A 17,502-nucleotide genomic window follows, 5' to 3' on the forward strand; every position below is an offset into this window, starting at 1 on the left:
TTAACCACCATCCCTACAATAACAACACTCCCTCCACCACTCTCTGCCCCCATATTGCTTCTGTGTACTTGTAACAACACGCCATTAACAATTTTCTTATTTATTGTCTGACTTCCACCCTAGAAGGGAACATTCTGAGGATAAAGACCTCGTTTTGTTCCTTCCCAGGGTTTGGGCTTAATAAATAAATAAGTAAATATGTGTGTGAAAATGATGGCCATGCGTTCGTAGGATAAAGGTTTCACACTGTCTCCTTAGACCCCTGGAGATGACCCAGTGGTTCTTTTCCTTTAAAAGAAGCTCCTTCTCCTGATGGGCTAGTGAAAGGGAGGCGTGTTTGTCGGGAGGGACAGAGACCGTAGAAAGTGGGCCAGCGGTCAGCGGATCTTGCTAGAGTCCTCGGCTGTCACAGATGGTTAGCACTGGGCCACTGGCCAAAGGTCGGTGTTTCAAAGTTACCCAGGGCGGCCTGCGTCAGTTGCTGCTTTGAATTTACCCAGAAGTGTCTTAGAAGAAAGTCCCGGTGACCTGTTTCCCAAGGTCATGAAGACCTCGTGAAGGGCAGTTCTACCCTGACACACATGTGGTCAACATAGGTCAGAATAATACTAGACAGCAACCGGTGTCACCCAGCAGTACTACATGAGACGTTCCTGAGTGTCAAAGCACAGCTCCATGATCCCACCCACCTCTTAAAATCTCCTCCAAGATCGGTTTCACAGAGAAAGCTTTCTCTGTCTCCCACTATCTCTTATTGTTAATTACCTTTCTTTTGGGAGTAGCTCAACCTTTGACTCTTCTCCCAAGGAATTTGTCTTAGTGACTGAACTGGGAGGGGGTGGGCATGGTGTTGCCTCGTGGGAGGTGCTCGCTGAGCCAAGGCTTAGGAAATTACACACTCCACTCAGCTCTCTCCCGATGTCATTTTATTTATTTGTGTTCAAAAACAGACTTGTTGCCTGGGGTAGCTCAGAACTGGCCTAAACGCCGTGCTCCCTGTGGAGGAATTATCTTACTCCTTTTGCTGGAACATCCCGTCACCCCCACTGCCATACTCACTTTTCCAATGCGGTCTGCATTTGCCCGGGATCACACCCTGTCACCTCCTGCTCCTCCTTTTGCTTTGGAAAATGGCATTATTCTTCATTAGTTAAACCACCAACAAATTCAGATGTGTTTAGCTCATTTGTGAGTTTGATACATATTTTGAACATCCTGAGGATGTTCAAAGAACAAAGAAAACACTGGCCCTACAAAGCAGGCTCTGATGTTAGTTTTGGCCTGAGGAAGGGTCTCTGTGGCCAGGTCCGCCGTCCCTGCTGGTGGCTCTACTGCCTTTGTCCTCACCCCTGATGACACCCTGAGTCTGGGCTTTCTCTTACATAGCCGCTTCAGGAGTTGATCTCTCTGGGAACCTCCACTTCTTGCAGACTTCCTTTAAGTTTTAATTTTACACACACGTACTTTTGCATGCTGCCTCGTTCATGACAAATTGTTTGTGGGTTTAGGAGAAGCCGTAGGAGCCCTCGTGGCATAGTGGGTTATGGGTTGGGCTGCTAACTACAAGGTCGACAGTTCAAAACCACCAGTTTCTGTGCAGGAAAAACGATGAGCTTTCTACTCCTGTAGCATTAGAGTCTCAGAAATCCAAGGGGCAGCTCCATTCTGGTCTATGGGTCGCTGTGAGTCAGAACTGACTATGGAACTGAGGGGGTTTGGGGGTAGTAGCTGGGATACTAATAGCTGCACTTCAGATTCCAGATCAGTGTTTACCAAATGGGTGATACTGCCTACCCCACCCCCCATCGATTCAATGCTGACTCATAGCAACCACTTCTGTGTTTTTGAGACCATGTTGGTAGGAGTAGAAAGCCTGGTCTTTTTCCCACAGAGCTGCTGATGGTTCGACCTATAGACCATGAGGATCACAGCCCAAAGTGTAACCTGTACACCAGCAGGGCTCCCAGGAGGGTTGTAAAGCAGATACCTACACTTTATCCTGAGCAGGTGGCACTTTCTACTCCCATAAAGAATTTCACTGTCAGAACCTCCCAGAGGCAGTTCTTCTCCAGCCCAGAGGCCTCCATGGGCATGATGGCATTGAGTTTGGATTTGAGTGCACAGACTATAACACAAAAGGTGTTCATCTCCAGGGGGTGCTCAGTGACCCCCCCCCCCAAAGTTCCAGTGGTAGGCCAAATAAGTTAGGGAACCAATGCTCTAGATATACAAACCTATATACATGATTTTTGCAGACTGCTTGTTAACTTTTGTTTAGATCATCAAAATAGAATTGCCCTTGAAGTGTTTCCAAATAGTTGGGAGAGTTTAACGTAAGAACAGAACATGTGCCAATGAGACTGACTTTAGCAAGTATGTAATGTGTCTCTCCTCCACACCTGACCCCGAGCGGAACCTTCCTCAAACAAAGCTCACTGCCATCGAGCCGTCTGCTTCTGACTCAGGGCAACTCCACAGGGCAGCGTCGTGCTGCCTGGTGTGTTTCCCAGACTAACTCACTATGGGAACAGAAAGCAGAAAGCATCGTCTCCCCCGCAGAGCCAGCGGTGGTTTCAAACCGCTGACCTTGCAGGTAGCAGCCCAACCCATAATCCACTCTGCCAGCATTATGGAGATACAAAAACGAGAGCAAAGGGACTCTAGCCCTTGAGTCACACTTGTGTCAACAAAGCCTCCCATGGGCACTGTAGGCCCAGATGCTGTGAGCTACTTGGGGTGAGATTTGTCAGGGTTGGTTGACTGCGGCGGGCACTACGAGCACGATTGGTCCTCGGTCCTCTTTGACTGTGCTGTGCTTCATAAAGCGGCTCTTCCGTTGTATCACAAGTATATTGAGGGGTTTGCTTCAGCCCGCCTCCCATAGCTGTGTCTCAGACGACATTCTTGGCACCTTTCTGACCCAAATCCAACTCAGCACCAGAAACAAACACCTAACAGACCCTAGACTCGTGTTTAGGACAGATCCGGTCAGCTGTTCGCTGAACAGATCCGAGCCAATATGGCACCTTCAGGGTCAAGCAGATCACTTGATATGGGGGAGAAAGAAACGCTTTACACGGGTGCTTGCTCTACTTGCTTGTCACTTAAGGCCAAGTTTAACCGGAACTAAGGTTCCCCCAAGTGTTACATCAACAGGCTGCAATAAGCGGCCCACCCATTCAAATAATAAAATATGCAGTTTTAGGAAATGAGAGCATAGAGTGAGAAGAAGCAATGGTTCTTCTCAGAGGAAGTCGGAGTGGACCTGCAGTACCCAGCCGTTCTCCCCAAATACCCATGGCACCCTAACTGCGTGCAGTCCAGGAAACCATCTGCTACTGATCCTCCGAGAGGCTGCAAATCTAATTTGCTGATCAGGGCAGCTTTGATCTGGCTTGGGGTCTTGTGTCATCTCTGGTTCCTTTACTCTGATGGACACAGAGGATATTTTCTTGAGCGATCTGAGGAGTGCTGTGCAGAAAGATTCTGTTTCTGATTTGGGAAGTGAATTAAGAATGTGCAGGATGTGCCTCCAGGATTGGGAACTAATTCCAAGGCATTCTTTGAAGTGGAAGTTGTGCTGCTCTGGCTCTGCCGCCAACACCGTCGGACTCCCTGCCCCGTGGAGCGGGCTGGCCACTGGGTGCAACTTTCCTTTAAATTACGCTGTCAGATCTTGTTTGCACACGTTGTGATGAATGTTGCTGCCCCGTGCCATGCCAGTTTTCAGAACATCATTTTTCTTTAAGATCGCATGCTCCTTGGTGGTCTTGCCCTTTTCTTTCTAAACATAGGTATAAAAATTCTCCAATACCATCGCTTCTTTCCTTGATGAAAACCCTGCCCTTCAATCTTTCTGGTAATTTACACCTAAATAGTTCCACACAAAAATAAAATAATAATACTAAATAAATATCTCCACCACTGACAGAAGCTTCTTGAAGCTGGACTTTCTACTTAAAAGCAGGATGAGAGTAGAACAAGGATGTTTTTGATGCTTTTCTCCTCATTCCTTTTAACTGTCTCCTCCATCCACCATCTCTCCACCCCACCTTACTTCACTGCCTACTCAATACTACAGTGCAGACTCACAGCGACCCCTATGGGCTCCTGAGCCAGGAACTGTTTACAGGAGTAGAAACCCTAGTCTTTTTTTTTTTTTTTTAATCATCTTATTGAGGACCCGACAACTCTTTCCTCCTCGGAGCTGCCGATGGCTTTGAACTGCCAACCCTGCAGAACACAGTCCAATGCGCAACCACATACGCCACCAGGGCTCCCTATACATACACATACCTGGTGATTAGAGTCCTGGAGAGGCCACACTGCTGTTTACAACCACAGCATCATAACAGTTTGAGAATGACTGGAGGAGGTTATTTGTTATAGCCGAAAGTGCCGTACCTTCTTGTTGATGCTGCACACTGCAAGTGTCTGATGCAGCTGAAGAATAGTTGGAGAGAGTAGAATGGGAAGACATTAAGAATCCAGGCACGAGTCATTGAAACAAGTCAAACCTGGACAAATGATCACACCACACAAGTGAGGCAATGCAGGCAAGGCCTTTGCTGAGAAACTGCATATTTGGCGACCGAGAAACAAGTGGCCTTTGGTAGGTTCCGGAATTGCCTTGTGGACCAGTGCTTTGGAAAATAAGGCTGCAAATCTTAATTTCGTACGAAGCAAGGGCCTTTCAAAATCGTTGAAAATCCGGAGAGGTGCAGAGTAGGGTTGCTATTTTCCCAGACATCCTGACAATAGCAGATTTGGAAATTCAGCAGATGGCTAGCAAAACCACTTCCTCAAGAAACAATATTCCTGACTTGTACACCCCCGTCAGTGAATAATTATAAAATAGTGCATCGTTCACCCTTTTACACCCGATCCTTGTGGTTCTTTGTTTTTGCTCATCCCCTACTTCCTTTGTTTCACTCATCTGGCTTGGATAACCCAGCTGTATTGCTGCTTGAACTGCCATTAAGTTGGCCCTGACTCAATTTGGACACCCTGTTTCAAGCTGCCCCCAAAGCCATCCAGCCCTGGGCTAGCTCCACGATCAGTTGTATAAGAGATCATTGTGGTTCATACAGGTTTTATTGAGTGATTTTTAGAAAGAAGTAACCAAGTCTTGCTTCCTGCTTCATGTGTTCTAGAAGGCCCACTGAAGCCCATTAGTATAACAGCAACATTCCTGATGGGGGAGGGAACAATGCATAAGGTTAGGTTCATTGGTGAGGGATGAAACCCAGATGTATTGCACAGAAGGTAAGAATTTTACCTCTGTACAACTAACGCCCTCTTTATGGTAATAATAGATAGATTGCAATTTTGAGTTGTTTCTGATTCACAGCCACCCTATTCATTTAAAAAGCAAAACAAAACTAGCGTCATCCAGTGGATTCCGACACACGGTGGCCCTCTCTATTTCTCCCCAGGCCAAGTCTTCATGGAAGCAGACAGCCTCTTTCTCGCAAAGAGAAGCCGGTGTCTTTGGATGGTTGACCTTCAAGTTAACAGCCCATTGTTTAGTCTACACAGTCACTGGGGCTCCTTTTATTACAGAGTAGAACTGCTGGGGAGAGACTTGCGTTTTTACTTTTTCTGGCTGTAATGTATGGTAGCAGGTCACTAGGCCTTTTTTCTGGGGCGCTGCTGCTTTTGAAATGTCAGCCTTAGTAACCGACCAAGACTTCTTGTTATTAGATACCCTCCAGTTGGTTATGCCTCAATGCCCAGTCTCGAGTCATCCCCACAATTGTTCTTTTCAGTCCATTTTGCAACAACTGTGTCAGCCCATGGCTTTGAGGGTTTGCTTTTTCACTCACCCACTACTCTCCCTGGATTATGGACCGCTCTGTCCTGACAGTAATCATGTAAGAAATGGCTCAGCATCCTTTCTGGTAAAGAAGCTATCTGGCTGGATGTGTTCTCAGATGGATTTGTTTTGACTTCTGCTAGGCCATCGTGTATCCAGTATTCCTTACCAGCACTGCATTCTTGTCTAGGAGACACCTAAAGGTATCAAGGCGTAGGTCAGATCCACTTTGCTTTTACACCCTTTAAAGAGACCTCCGTAGCATTCTTGCCCAGTGAGACCTGATGTGTGATTTCTTGACTATGATTTACATAGACGTTAGTTTTGGATCCAAGTGAAATGAGATCCTTGACAGCTTCAATCTTTTTTCTGTTTATCGTGATGTTGGCTCTTGGGCTAGTGGTCAGGATTTTTGTCACCTTTACACTGAGTTACAGTTCATGATGAAGGCTCTAGTCTTTGATCTTCAGCATCACATGCTTCAGGTCCTTCTCACGTTCACCAGCAACATTATGGCATCCATATATTGTATGTTGCTAATAAGCTTTCCTGTAATTGTGAAGCTGCATTTATCTCTGTAGAGTTGAGCACAGGTGTTGTTTAGCCACATATATAGTTGCTGTTTATGCTGTTGGAAAGCGATTGGTGCAATGAATGAGTCATTAGTCTTACAAAATTATGTCATCTGAACTCTGGCTTTTTTATTTTAATAAATCATTTGGGGGGTCTTACATATATTATAACAATCCATATATCCATTATATCAAGTGGACATGTACAAATGTTGCCATCAACAATTTCAAAACAATCTTTCCTCTTGAGCCCTTTGTTATTAACTCCTCTTTATTCCCTCCCTTGCCCACCCTGCCACCCTCGCAAACCCTTAATATATGTATTGTTATTATTATTTATACATATCGTATATCACCCATTCTATCCCTACACCTACTCTCTTACTGTTCATCCTCCTTAAGGGGGGCTATTCCGCCATCATTGCTATCCGTTACCCCTTCCCCTTCCTTCCCACCCCCTGCCCTCTTGAAATCGGTATACTGTTTCTGAGGGGGTTGTCTATCCTAAACTCTGTATATAGAAAGCTCTCAACTCTACTGATATATTTACACCTGTCTAGCAGGATTTGCGGGGTAGGACTGAGATCATAATAGTGGCGGGGTGGGAAGGGGGAGGATTAAAGAGCTAGAGAAGTGTTGTGTGTTTTGCCAGTGCTAAACTGCCCCCAGGATGTACGTTCTCTTCCATGAGGTCCTTCTGTGCGGGAATGTCCAATTTACCCACAGATGGGTTCTGGGTCTCTACTTTGATGCCTCTCTTTCACCTCATGAAATTGTTTATTATTGAACTTCTGATGCTTGTAACTATCAACACCTCATGATCTAACAGTCTGGTGTACTATTTTCATGTGGCTTTGTTGATTTCCTGCTAGATGGCCACTTGTTTGGCTTCAAGCTTTTAAGACCCCAGACTCTATATCTTTTAATAGCCAGGCACCATCTGCTTTCTTCACCACATTTGCTTATGTATCCAGTTTGTCCTCAGGGATCATGTCAGAAAGGTAGTCATCGCCCAGTGCCAAATTATTAGAACCGTGTGTTTTTGTGTTGAGGAAAAACTTATAAAGTAGAGGCCCAAAGTCCATCCACTACCTCAATGTATTGCCATATAAAGATATGTACATAGGTCAGTACCCCGATTTTTATGTATTAATATATTTTTACATATGTACTTGTCTACGTGTGTAGCTCTATAAATAGTTGTGCTTCCTAGTTCTTTCCTCTATTTCCTTGTACCTTCCTCCTGTCCCACCATCACACTCACCCCTCATTTGTCCCTCAGTAACCCCTCTCACCTAGATTACATTTGCTCCATCACCACCAGGAACTCTTTACCCCCTCGTCTGGCATTATTATTTCTATCATCAGACCATGTTTTCTGTCTACTGATCTTCCTCCTTTGTTTCCGACTTTCTCATTCCAATCCCCATTAGTTATTCATACATCTTGATTGCCTGTTTGTTCCATTTCAGACTGAAGGAATTGTCAAAAATTTCAGTTTCATTCTCTTTGACACTAATGATCAGTGTGTGAATTGGAACGTGAACATTAGTCACATTAACTGGTTTTCTTTCCAGGTGTATAAATAGTATCATGTCACCCACAGTGTTGTACTTTGGAATGATCTTGAAATGTTCTTTTTGACAATGAATATGATGCTGTTCCTCTTTAATTTGCCATCCCTAGTGTAGTAGGTCATATGTTTGTCCAATTCTAAGGGTCTAGTCCTCATCCTCTTCAGCTCCCTAATGCCTTGGATAAGGAGCTTTGTGTGTTCCATTTCATATTTTTAACAACTCCTGATTTTCTTATTTAGTACATTCTACTTTCTGCTTATGAATGAAGGTTTGCGGCTATATTTTGTTGTTATGTTTTCTCATTTGAGTCTTGCTGCACCGGCAGATAAAGGCCTTGGAAGCTTTCCTCCATCCACATTATCAAGGCTGAGTCTATTTTGAGGACGTATAGAGGTGTCCAAAGGAAGAAAGGGATATGGAGAACGTCTGACCTTGTCCCAATCTAGAACAGCCAGGATCCAACTCCACAATACATAAGTAATCGGTCCACACTGATGTCTTCAGGTGGCAACGAACAAATTTCCCCATGAGGTGCCATCTTGCAGGAGTTGGCACTTTCTCCCTGTGGAAATAACTTTAGTTTCGATCAAATTAATTCAGCTGAACGTCACGTGCCACAGCATCTTAGAATCATGAACTTATTTTCAATAGTACTGTGTCACCGTTCGGCTGGCATTTCCCCTCAGTTTCCTTAATTTGTAGAAAATGGACAATATGTTTATCTTACTACCCAAGAAAACTTGACTAATTTATTTGAACAGCTGCAATGTGACCAACTGGGCATTTGCCATGCCAGTTATCCTTGAGGTTCTTTACCTGGCAGCATCACCCCAAGGGGAAAGCTGACGTTTACAGGGGATGGACAGTCAGAGAACAAAATCTAAAATGTTGTAATGGCTCAGAAATTTTTCTTCTGTAATACTCAATTTCTCTTATTAGGAAGAATTTGAATTTACTTCCTGCTCCTCAGTGGGTTGATAATGGCAAAAAAAATTGAGAAACATTCCCCTTGTTGGTAGTAATGTTACTCAGCCTCACATAGTTGAAGTGAGCTGGATTCAAGTCAAATATCTAGTTCTCACATTTTTATCAATAGAGAGAGATGGCGGACCCCCTTCTAAGATTAGTTTTCATGTTATAATTTCATATCCAAATGCACTGAGTTTAACCCTGGTTTTAATGTGTGTTTGTTAAGTCTTTGAGAGAATCTTTGTTCTTCATGCAATATTTATGCAGCTTGTAGAAACAGGTCTATCATCCGAGGTCCCTTTCAGTGCCGAGTGCGTATTTTGCCTCAGACCTGTAGCTTTCCCAAGGTCCCTGGGAGTTCTGAGAGAAAGGGGGCCATAGACACTTCATCTTTTTCTTACTAATGCCGAACTCAGGCTAGTTATTGATTCCACGAGCTTGTCTGTGAAGAAAAGCAGGGAAATGAAAAGACCTTAGTTCAAACCAAGCACCTGAGATGGAGGACCTGAGAGAGACAAGTACGGAGGTGTCTCGGGTGAAATGTTTAAAGAGGCATTTGTACAGCCCTTAGGTTCGGGGCAGTAGGGCCTCGTGTTCCTCATCCCCACACCAACACTGGTTCCAATAGACTTATAATTCACTTCTACACCCTTCCCTTTTCAGGTGGATTTACACGGGAGCATCTCCCTAAGTCTGATGAGCACAGGAGTGAGCCATTGTACAACACACGTCTCATGCCAATGTTATGAGTGGAATTCTTCACTCGTAAAACTGCATGGGACTCTCCTTGATCCAGGGAGACGTAAACATTTTCCCTTCTTCTGTCTTCTAGATCACTACGGATCTGAGGCAGCGTTGCACAGACAACCACACTGGGACATCGGCCTCGGCCCCCATGGCTGCAGGCATCATTGCATTAGCACTGGAAGCCAAGTAAGCCTTGATCTCTCTATGTCTTCTTCATTGTTGACAACCCCTCCTTCCTAATGTATCAACCCAGAATACATCCTCCTAGCCCCGTATTTAAAATATCAAAGATAGAGATTTTTTAAATATATTTCCCTTATAGGAAGGAAGAAGAGTTTTTCTGGTTTTCATACTCTTCAAGAAAATCCAACTATGCAATTACTATATTATGGATTCTTAGTGCAAGCTTGCCAGTTGTCTCCAATACTAGTTGAGGTTTTGCTTCTGGTCTGGGAATGTTCCTGGGAGACCCAGGGAGCTAAGTTCTCCCCACATCTGCTCCGTGTCCCTGCAGAGCCACGAGGTAGCTCCAATTCCATGACAGTCGCGCTGTCCCAGACAGGCTTTAGAAGACAGAGTATGTCAAGGTCCTGTGACTGGAACTAGGAGCGAGAACAGCTTCTTATCCCAAGTCCTGCTCAAAGTCTGTAAGTCCTTTGTTTAAAAGATCACTTTGAACGGCCTATGCGGGTTCCTGATGGTAGGTCTCATCTCTTCCTCCTGGAAACACAGATAGATTCATTTGTTTTGACTCTCTGAAAATCTAATACAGGTCTCCAATCCCTCAGTGTCAAAATCCAAAATCCCCTGAAACCTGAACTGGTTTTGTTTTGCATGTGTAACATCAAAAGTCAGTTGATGGCAGAGCTTGACCTGGACTGGTTCTCCGCCATCAACAGATCTTATGTAGTTCCCAGTGATGGTGAAAATGCATATATATCACTGCAGAAATATTAATGGAGTAAATTACGAAATGCTGAGTCAGACTTGGCTGAAGGTTTGGACACCATATCTAAAAAGTTTTGAAATCCACGATATCTGGTGTAAGGAGCCTGGAGAACGAGTGTGGGTGCGTACTCTGAGGTTGCCCCTACGGGATGAGTATAAAAAAAAGGAGCTGAGTGATTTTTAAAACATAGCCTCCGCCCAGCCTCTAGTGAAAGGTGGAAAGCCCGTTCATCTAGCTTTATCCTGAAGCATGAGCGATAGGTAGACAATACAAAAACAGAGGGGTGGGGGACAAGAATAATACAGAGACTCAGGCATTAAAGCAAAAACGGTACTATTTCATACATGGGTACCATCCCACATCTAAACCTTCCCCATTTAAAATACCGTTCGACTTTAGTATAAAATAATGTGGATATAATAAATTGGTAACTGATGTAAAGCATTGGACTGAAACATACAGAAGAAGAGAGAGGGAGAGGCTCATGTGTCGTGGTCACCTGACCAAGCATGGACCTTAAGACATATTCACCCCCCATGACTGTTCAGATTTCCGTCGTCAGGATAAGGTGAGATAGTGGGTCATTTCAGCATTGTACACCTACTAAAATATTCAGGGTTCATGTTCAGCCAGAAACTGGAACGTATTAAATTTTCGCCTTACAATTTTTTCACTAGAGTATTCTGGGAGTAGAAATTTCAATTCAGTGTTTTGCTTTGTTTTTTAAATTTGTTAAATTGCTAACATATAGTAGACATTTTAAAGTATAAAAAGGGGGAAAATGCTCCGCTGGGAGGAGCTTTTGTAGTATGCATCATACACACACACACACACACACACACACACACACACACACACGCACGCACACTAGGTGAGCATTGAGCAGCTCGCTCTGAGTTAGTGCACCAGTGGTGTCTCCTGGGAAGGTTCTCTCTGGTCATGGTGAATTTCTTTCATAAAAACAGTTTCACATGGCCGACTTAAGAGAACAGCATGTGGCTGTGGAATTTTGTTTCCTGCTCAGGAAAAATGCCGCAGAAACTGTTGTGATGGCGAACACAGCTTACAAGGGCAATGCTATGGGAAAAACTCAAGTGTACAAGTGGTTTTCTCATTTCAAAAAAGGTGAAATGCCGATTGATGACAAACCTTATTCTAGACATCCGTCAACTTTCCAAATGAATGAAAATGGGAACTCGGGGTGCCTTTGGCAGTCACTCCACCAAGTCAGACCGTTAATCAAGCTTTCAGTGTAGCGCTTCTGAGAAGATTGTAAAGCAGTATGCAACAGAAAAAGGCCTGATTTGTGGCAGGCCGGGGACTGGTTTTGCCACCAGGACAATGCACCTGCTCACGCAGCCACCTCAGTGCGATGGTTTTTTGGTACTCTCGTGCCCCACGTACCTGAATCACCCGACCTCACTCCGTGAGACTTCTTTTTATTTCCATGAATAAAGAGGGACATGAAAAGATACCAAATTGAAGACGTGGAAGCGATGAAGAGAAAAAACAAGGAAAGTACGGTCAGCCCTCCAAACAGATGAGTTTGAAAAATGTTTCAAAAAATGAAATCACAGATCTGACAAATGTACTGAGCATTATGGAGAGTACTTGGAAGGTGATAAGGTTGTTTCGTTAAAAAAAATTGTAAATACATAGCTTTTAGAGGGAAAAAAAACTTTTTGTTTCCCTTTTTGTATCCCCTCATGTGTTGTTTTCCTTCTCAAACTCTGATTCTTTCTTTGGAGTCTCTAATCTGCAAAATATTGAAGGGAAAAAAACCAATATATTATCCTTCCATGCCTGTGATTTACCCACCCCCCCCTCCTACTCCACCCTCAATACACAGACAAGCACAATAAAGAAATGGGTTATAATCTGAAACTTAAATGTAGCCCCCTAATGTCACTGCAGCCTAGCTGAACCTATACAGATGAGGTGATCTCGGTCCTTTCACGGTATTGCAGTCGCGCTATCCCCTCAGCAATGTCTTACAGGCTCAGAGAAATCCCCACTTTATGCCGCAGTCGGTTCACACAATGAAAGTAATTTTGAGACTGAGCAACACACTGAGAGACGACACCCCCCTGCTCCCTTCTTGGCCTCAGAGGATCCCTGGTGCCGTGTCATGGTTACTCGTTGGGCTGCCAACCACAAGATCAGTAGTTTGAAACTACCAGCCACTCTGCCGGGGGGAAAATGAGGCTTTCTACTCCTATAAGGAGTTCTAGCCTCAGATCCCCACAGGGACGGCTCTGCCCTGTAGCACTAGAGAGTCGCCATGAATCAGAATCAACTCAATGATGACTTTGAATTTCTGATTTTTGTTCCAAACTTTTTTTTCCTGGATTGTTTGTTGCTGAAACCACCCTATCAAAGTTTCAGCAATATACTAGTGGAAGAGAAAAAGCCCCTGGTAAGAGTTTACTTGGAAAATCCACAACATTTTAAAACCTTTATAAGTTTAGTTCAATCACAAGCCCAAAGCAGATGGTTGAAAAACAATCTGATGATATGAGAGGGACTAAGCCTTTCCTTAGCATTGTAGTTTGACAAATCTAGTTTGTCAAAGACCAGCCTTTGCCTTTGCGTGCGGCTGAAAGTTTGGGCAAAGAAGTCACTAAAAGAAGGGATCAGACATTGATGCTAAACTACCGCCAATAAGCAGTGGGCCTTCGGTGTGAATTAAAAATACTTAAAATGAAGAATTTGTAGGAAGGCACTCCACAGCAGTGCACTTGGCTGCTATAGTTCCCTTGCAAGCTAAAGGAGTCCTAGCCATTGCTAATGTGTCTCACGGCCATCCTCAGCCCCGGTCCTTTCCAGCAGTCTTCACGGCATCTATTACTTCTGAACCAAGCTTGGACCTTAGTAGTTTGAGAGCCAACCTTTTCTCCAAAAGCTTGAGAAGGCTCATCTGAGGGTGTTCTTTTTATTCCGTGAGCTAGTTGAGGGACAGGAGAGAAGGCCATAACCCGGCAGAACGGTGGCTGTAAAAACACTGCCTAGTGTTTCAGGAATGTCCTTCCCGCCCACATCAGGGTTTGCTGAGAAGCCGGATAAGGCTGAGCCTTCAGATGCAAAGCTCCAGGCACAGACTGCCAGTCCCTGTACACACGCGCGTGCCAGCACTCTCTGCCCTAAAAGGGAAATGCATCTAGGATCATCGCAGGAGCTCTGGTGGCATAGTGGGTTGCGCACTGGGCTGCTAGCCACCATGTCAGTAGTTCGAAACCTCGAGTCACTCCATGTATGAAAGACGGGGCTTTCTACTCCTGTGACAGTCTTAGAAACCCACAGGGCAGTTCTAAACTGGCCTACAGAGTCACTATGAGTCAGCATCTACTCCGTGACAGGGAGTTTGAATTATTTTGAGGAGCATCTGGGGAAACCCTCACATCCTAAACGTCCCCCCAGCCTGTTTCTTTTCTGGTCCCCTGATGCTTGCCCAATCAGGAGGCAAGGCTGTGAGTGTTACTGTAGCCTCGACTTGCACAGGTGGGCTAGCTGCTATTTTGATTTTCCTTGCTTTCCTGAGATTGGTTCTTTTTCACAAGCCTTCTTAGGGAAAAAACAAACAAGCATTCAAAATTAGACAAAGACATTTCAAGTGTCCACTAGAGCTCTTATCCAACGTGGCAAAAGCGTGGTCATGAGTAACCGCTGCGACACCTCATAGGGTCCCAGGCCAGGCTTTTCCATGGGGCACGTTCCAAGCATGTGTGGTGGCAAACTGTCCCTAAACGGAACATAGTTTCAATTTCTTATAAAAATCTGCTAGCTTGCCATTTTTCCCCCCTGGGACTCAAACTTAGATTTATTCTTTCTGTTCCCAAAGATGTTTCCTGTGTACATAAAGTTATATATCCTTTACCCTTGTAAAAACCTTGATGAAGGTAAGAGAGGAATTAATTATCTGAAAAGGTAGAGGGGAGGGGGGAATTGTTTTTCTGCTGAGGAACCCTCACTGTGTGTGTGTGTGTGTGTGTGTGTGTGTGTGTGTGTGTGTGTGTGTAGAAAGAGAGATTTAGACAGTTTATACTATTTTGTTAAACTCATGAATCTTTTGGTACTTTGCTGTTTTTTTCACTGAGTGAATAAAGAACGTGTAGTCAGTGATTACAAGTGTACTAATTACCAGAGAGGCTATTGTACTTGGAATAATGTCTTTTTATGTGGTTGTGGTAGTCCCCTAATCTGGTGTCCATTTAAGGATTATGAGTGTAGGGGTGGAGTCTAGGCTGTCAGTCTGGAGATAGCCAATGGGACTTCTGTGTGGGCATGGTCTTCTCCTGAGAATTCTGGGAAATCTGGTACTTCCTCCTGGGAGGCAGAAGACACCTCTCTCTCTCTCTCATACTCCCTGGGAGACATTTCAGAAGACAAGCCATATGGACGCAACCAGACCTCAGAAGCCGGAGAACCCACAGAGAGACTCCTGCCAGCACTGAGATGCTTACAACGCCACTGGCCCCAAAGACTTTCTACCCACTGGCTGGTGATCGTCCTGCATTTGGCTTCATTGCATGTGTTTTGTGAGTCTGAAGAGGACTTTATAGATTGGTATCAGACATATGGGCTAATATCGGGCTTATGGCCTTGGACTGGACTGGGTTGGGATGTTTTATCAATGTTCAATTCCTCTTGTATATAAATGTCTTTCTTACACACATGTGTCTGTCCATGGATTTGTTTCTCTAGTCTACCCAGACTAACACAGTGGTGTAATCCCAAAAGTTCAAGAGAAAGACTCTTTAATGGATTTGTAGAACACGAGTCTAATAGTTTCTGAACAGTCAAAAAGAGCACCAAGACCTGTTAGCAAGTTTATTTGTTTGTTTTTTATCGTCTGCAGCACAGCCCAACCAGACCCACTAGTGTGGAGTCACTTTCAGGTCATAAAGGTGCTGCGTTAGGTTTCTAAGACTGTAAAACAAAAAGCTTCATTTTTTTCTCCTTTGGAGAAGTTGGTGCGTTTGAACTGCCGGCTTTGTGGTTAGTAACCCAATGCTTTAGGCATCGTGCCACCTGGCCTCCCGCTTTACAGTTAGTACCCAGCAAACATTTCCAGGAGTCGGGAGCCAACAGCAAGGAAAAACAGCCTGCCAGCACATGATGATTGGTACATCATTGATTATAAGAAAAATGATAATAACTGGCCTTAATAACAATACTGAAGAATCAAAGTAGTCTTTGTGAAAGATTTTTCTGAGCCTATAATTATTAACAAAGAAAAGCAGTTTTAGTGGAGCATTTTCTGTGTTCAAATATCTGCATTAATTTAGCAAATTCAGAGTGAGTTCACTAAAGAAACCTCTTTTGTCTTGCATTGCAAAGAATCTTTTATTGGAAAATAGAATAATATATATTCAGCAATCAAGCAATGTTACTCGGTCTAGGGAATACAAAATAAGGAACTCCAGATCGAAAATTACTTAGGACTTACAATATTAAATATATCAATATAAAGATTCCTCCATGGTTCCTTGTACTTTGTGGCCAAAAGGTCTTTTCTTCAAGTTTCATTTCTCTGGGGCCAGAAGGACACTTATTTTGAGAAAACCCAATATCTCACGAACTAAATTTAGAAAGTAAATATATTAAGGTGGCAGCTGTTATCCTACACTCAGAAGTTTTATCTGTTACATATTAAACATCAGCTGCCTGTGCTACAGTTATATGAAGGTCAAGTCAAAAAAGTATTGTAACAAAAATCATAAAAATTTTATTAGGTAAAGATATCAAAGTGTGAAGCAATTGCTCCTCCACACCTCCTTCGTTAGGACTATCTAATTCTGAAAGTGGTGTCTCCGTCATCCTAGCCCTTCTCCCAAAGAATAATGCACTCTGAGTCATGCCAGGCTGGGCATCCTCAGAGGACACAAGTTCCATGTCTTTTAAGTGCCTTTTGGGTTTGGGGAAGAGAAATAATTCTAAGGGAACATCTGTAGCGTAGATGGAGGAAGATTTCCCATGGACACGTTCATAGGACGGCCCTTGCTACCCTTGCAGAATGAGTTGGTGCGTTGTCATGATTGGGGGAGGGGGGGGAGGATAGGAGAGCCTCTTGGTGCAATTTTCCTGCCTCTTTTCTCACCAATTCAGTTTTCAATTGTCGTATAATTCCTTTCTAATATGCCCCTGTGATTGTCCTTTAAGAAAATATGTTAAGATCGGGGTCCCACCAAAGAGTTACCGTCACTTTCTGGGCTGAGCTCTCTCTGCCATGAGTTAAACTGACAGTCCCTAGTAGATCCTCCTTGAAGCACTGTTTCCATTTGTACTTTTTCTGGAAGGCACTTTAATGAGACTACAAGTGTATTGCTGAGAGAACTGGTCTGCAGCCCGCGAGTGCATGAGCTGGAACCATAGCCGCAATCACTCTTGATTCGCCCTCATCTATGTGTGTGGACATTTCCAAGCACATCTGTGTACTTTCTCATTCTTCCCTACTACCACTGCTCTAGCTCTTGTTCAGAGAATGTCAGCGACCGTTTAGACCATAGTATTGTACTACCGATTTTTTTGTGTTTTCTTTTAAGTGAGACTTACTTTTTTTTTAAAGAATCATTTTATTAGGGGCTCATACAACTCATCACAATCTGTACATACGTCATCTGTGTCCAGCACTTTAGTACATATGTTGACTTCATCATTCTTACTTTTTTTTTCTATTTTGTCCTTTTTTTAAATCATTTTATTAGGAGTTCATACAACTCTTATAATAGTCCATACATACATCAATCATTCTCAAAACATTTGTTCTCCACTTAAGCCCCTGGCAACAGGTACTCAATTTCCCCCCTCCATCCCCACTCCCTCATGAGCCCTCGATAATTTATGAATTATTATTTTGTCATATCTTGCCCTGTC

The 17,502-nt window shown here is 43.8% G+C and overlaps 1 protein-coding gene across 1 annotated transcript in view; it reads left to right on the forward strand.

The window, feature by feature from the left end:
- PCSK5 (proprotein convertase subtilisin/kexin type 5) overlaps positions 1 to 17,502 on the forward strand; it is a 525,106-nt gene that overhangs the window by 221,844 nt on the left and 285,760 nt on the right. Inside the window, exon 15 of the mRNA XM_045288529.1 lies at positions 9,766 to 9,866. Coding sequence (XP_045144464.1) covers positions 9,766 to 9,866 — 101 coding nt within the window. The remainder of the gene's footprint in view (positions 1 to 9,765; positions 9,867 to 17,502) is intronic.

This window comes from Echinops telfairi, unplaced genomic scaffold (genome assembly GCF_000313985.2).
Source record: "Echinops telfairi isolate 266 unplaced genomic scaffold, ASM31398v2 ScPeMD7_22;HRSCAF=79, whole genome shotgun sequence".
Taxonomy (NCBI): domain Eukaryota; kingdom Metazoa; phylum Chordata; class Mammalia; order Afrosoricida; family Tenrecidae; genus Echinops; species Echinops telfairi.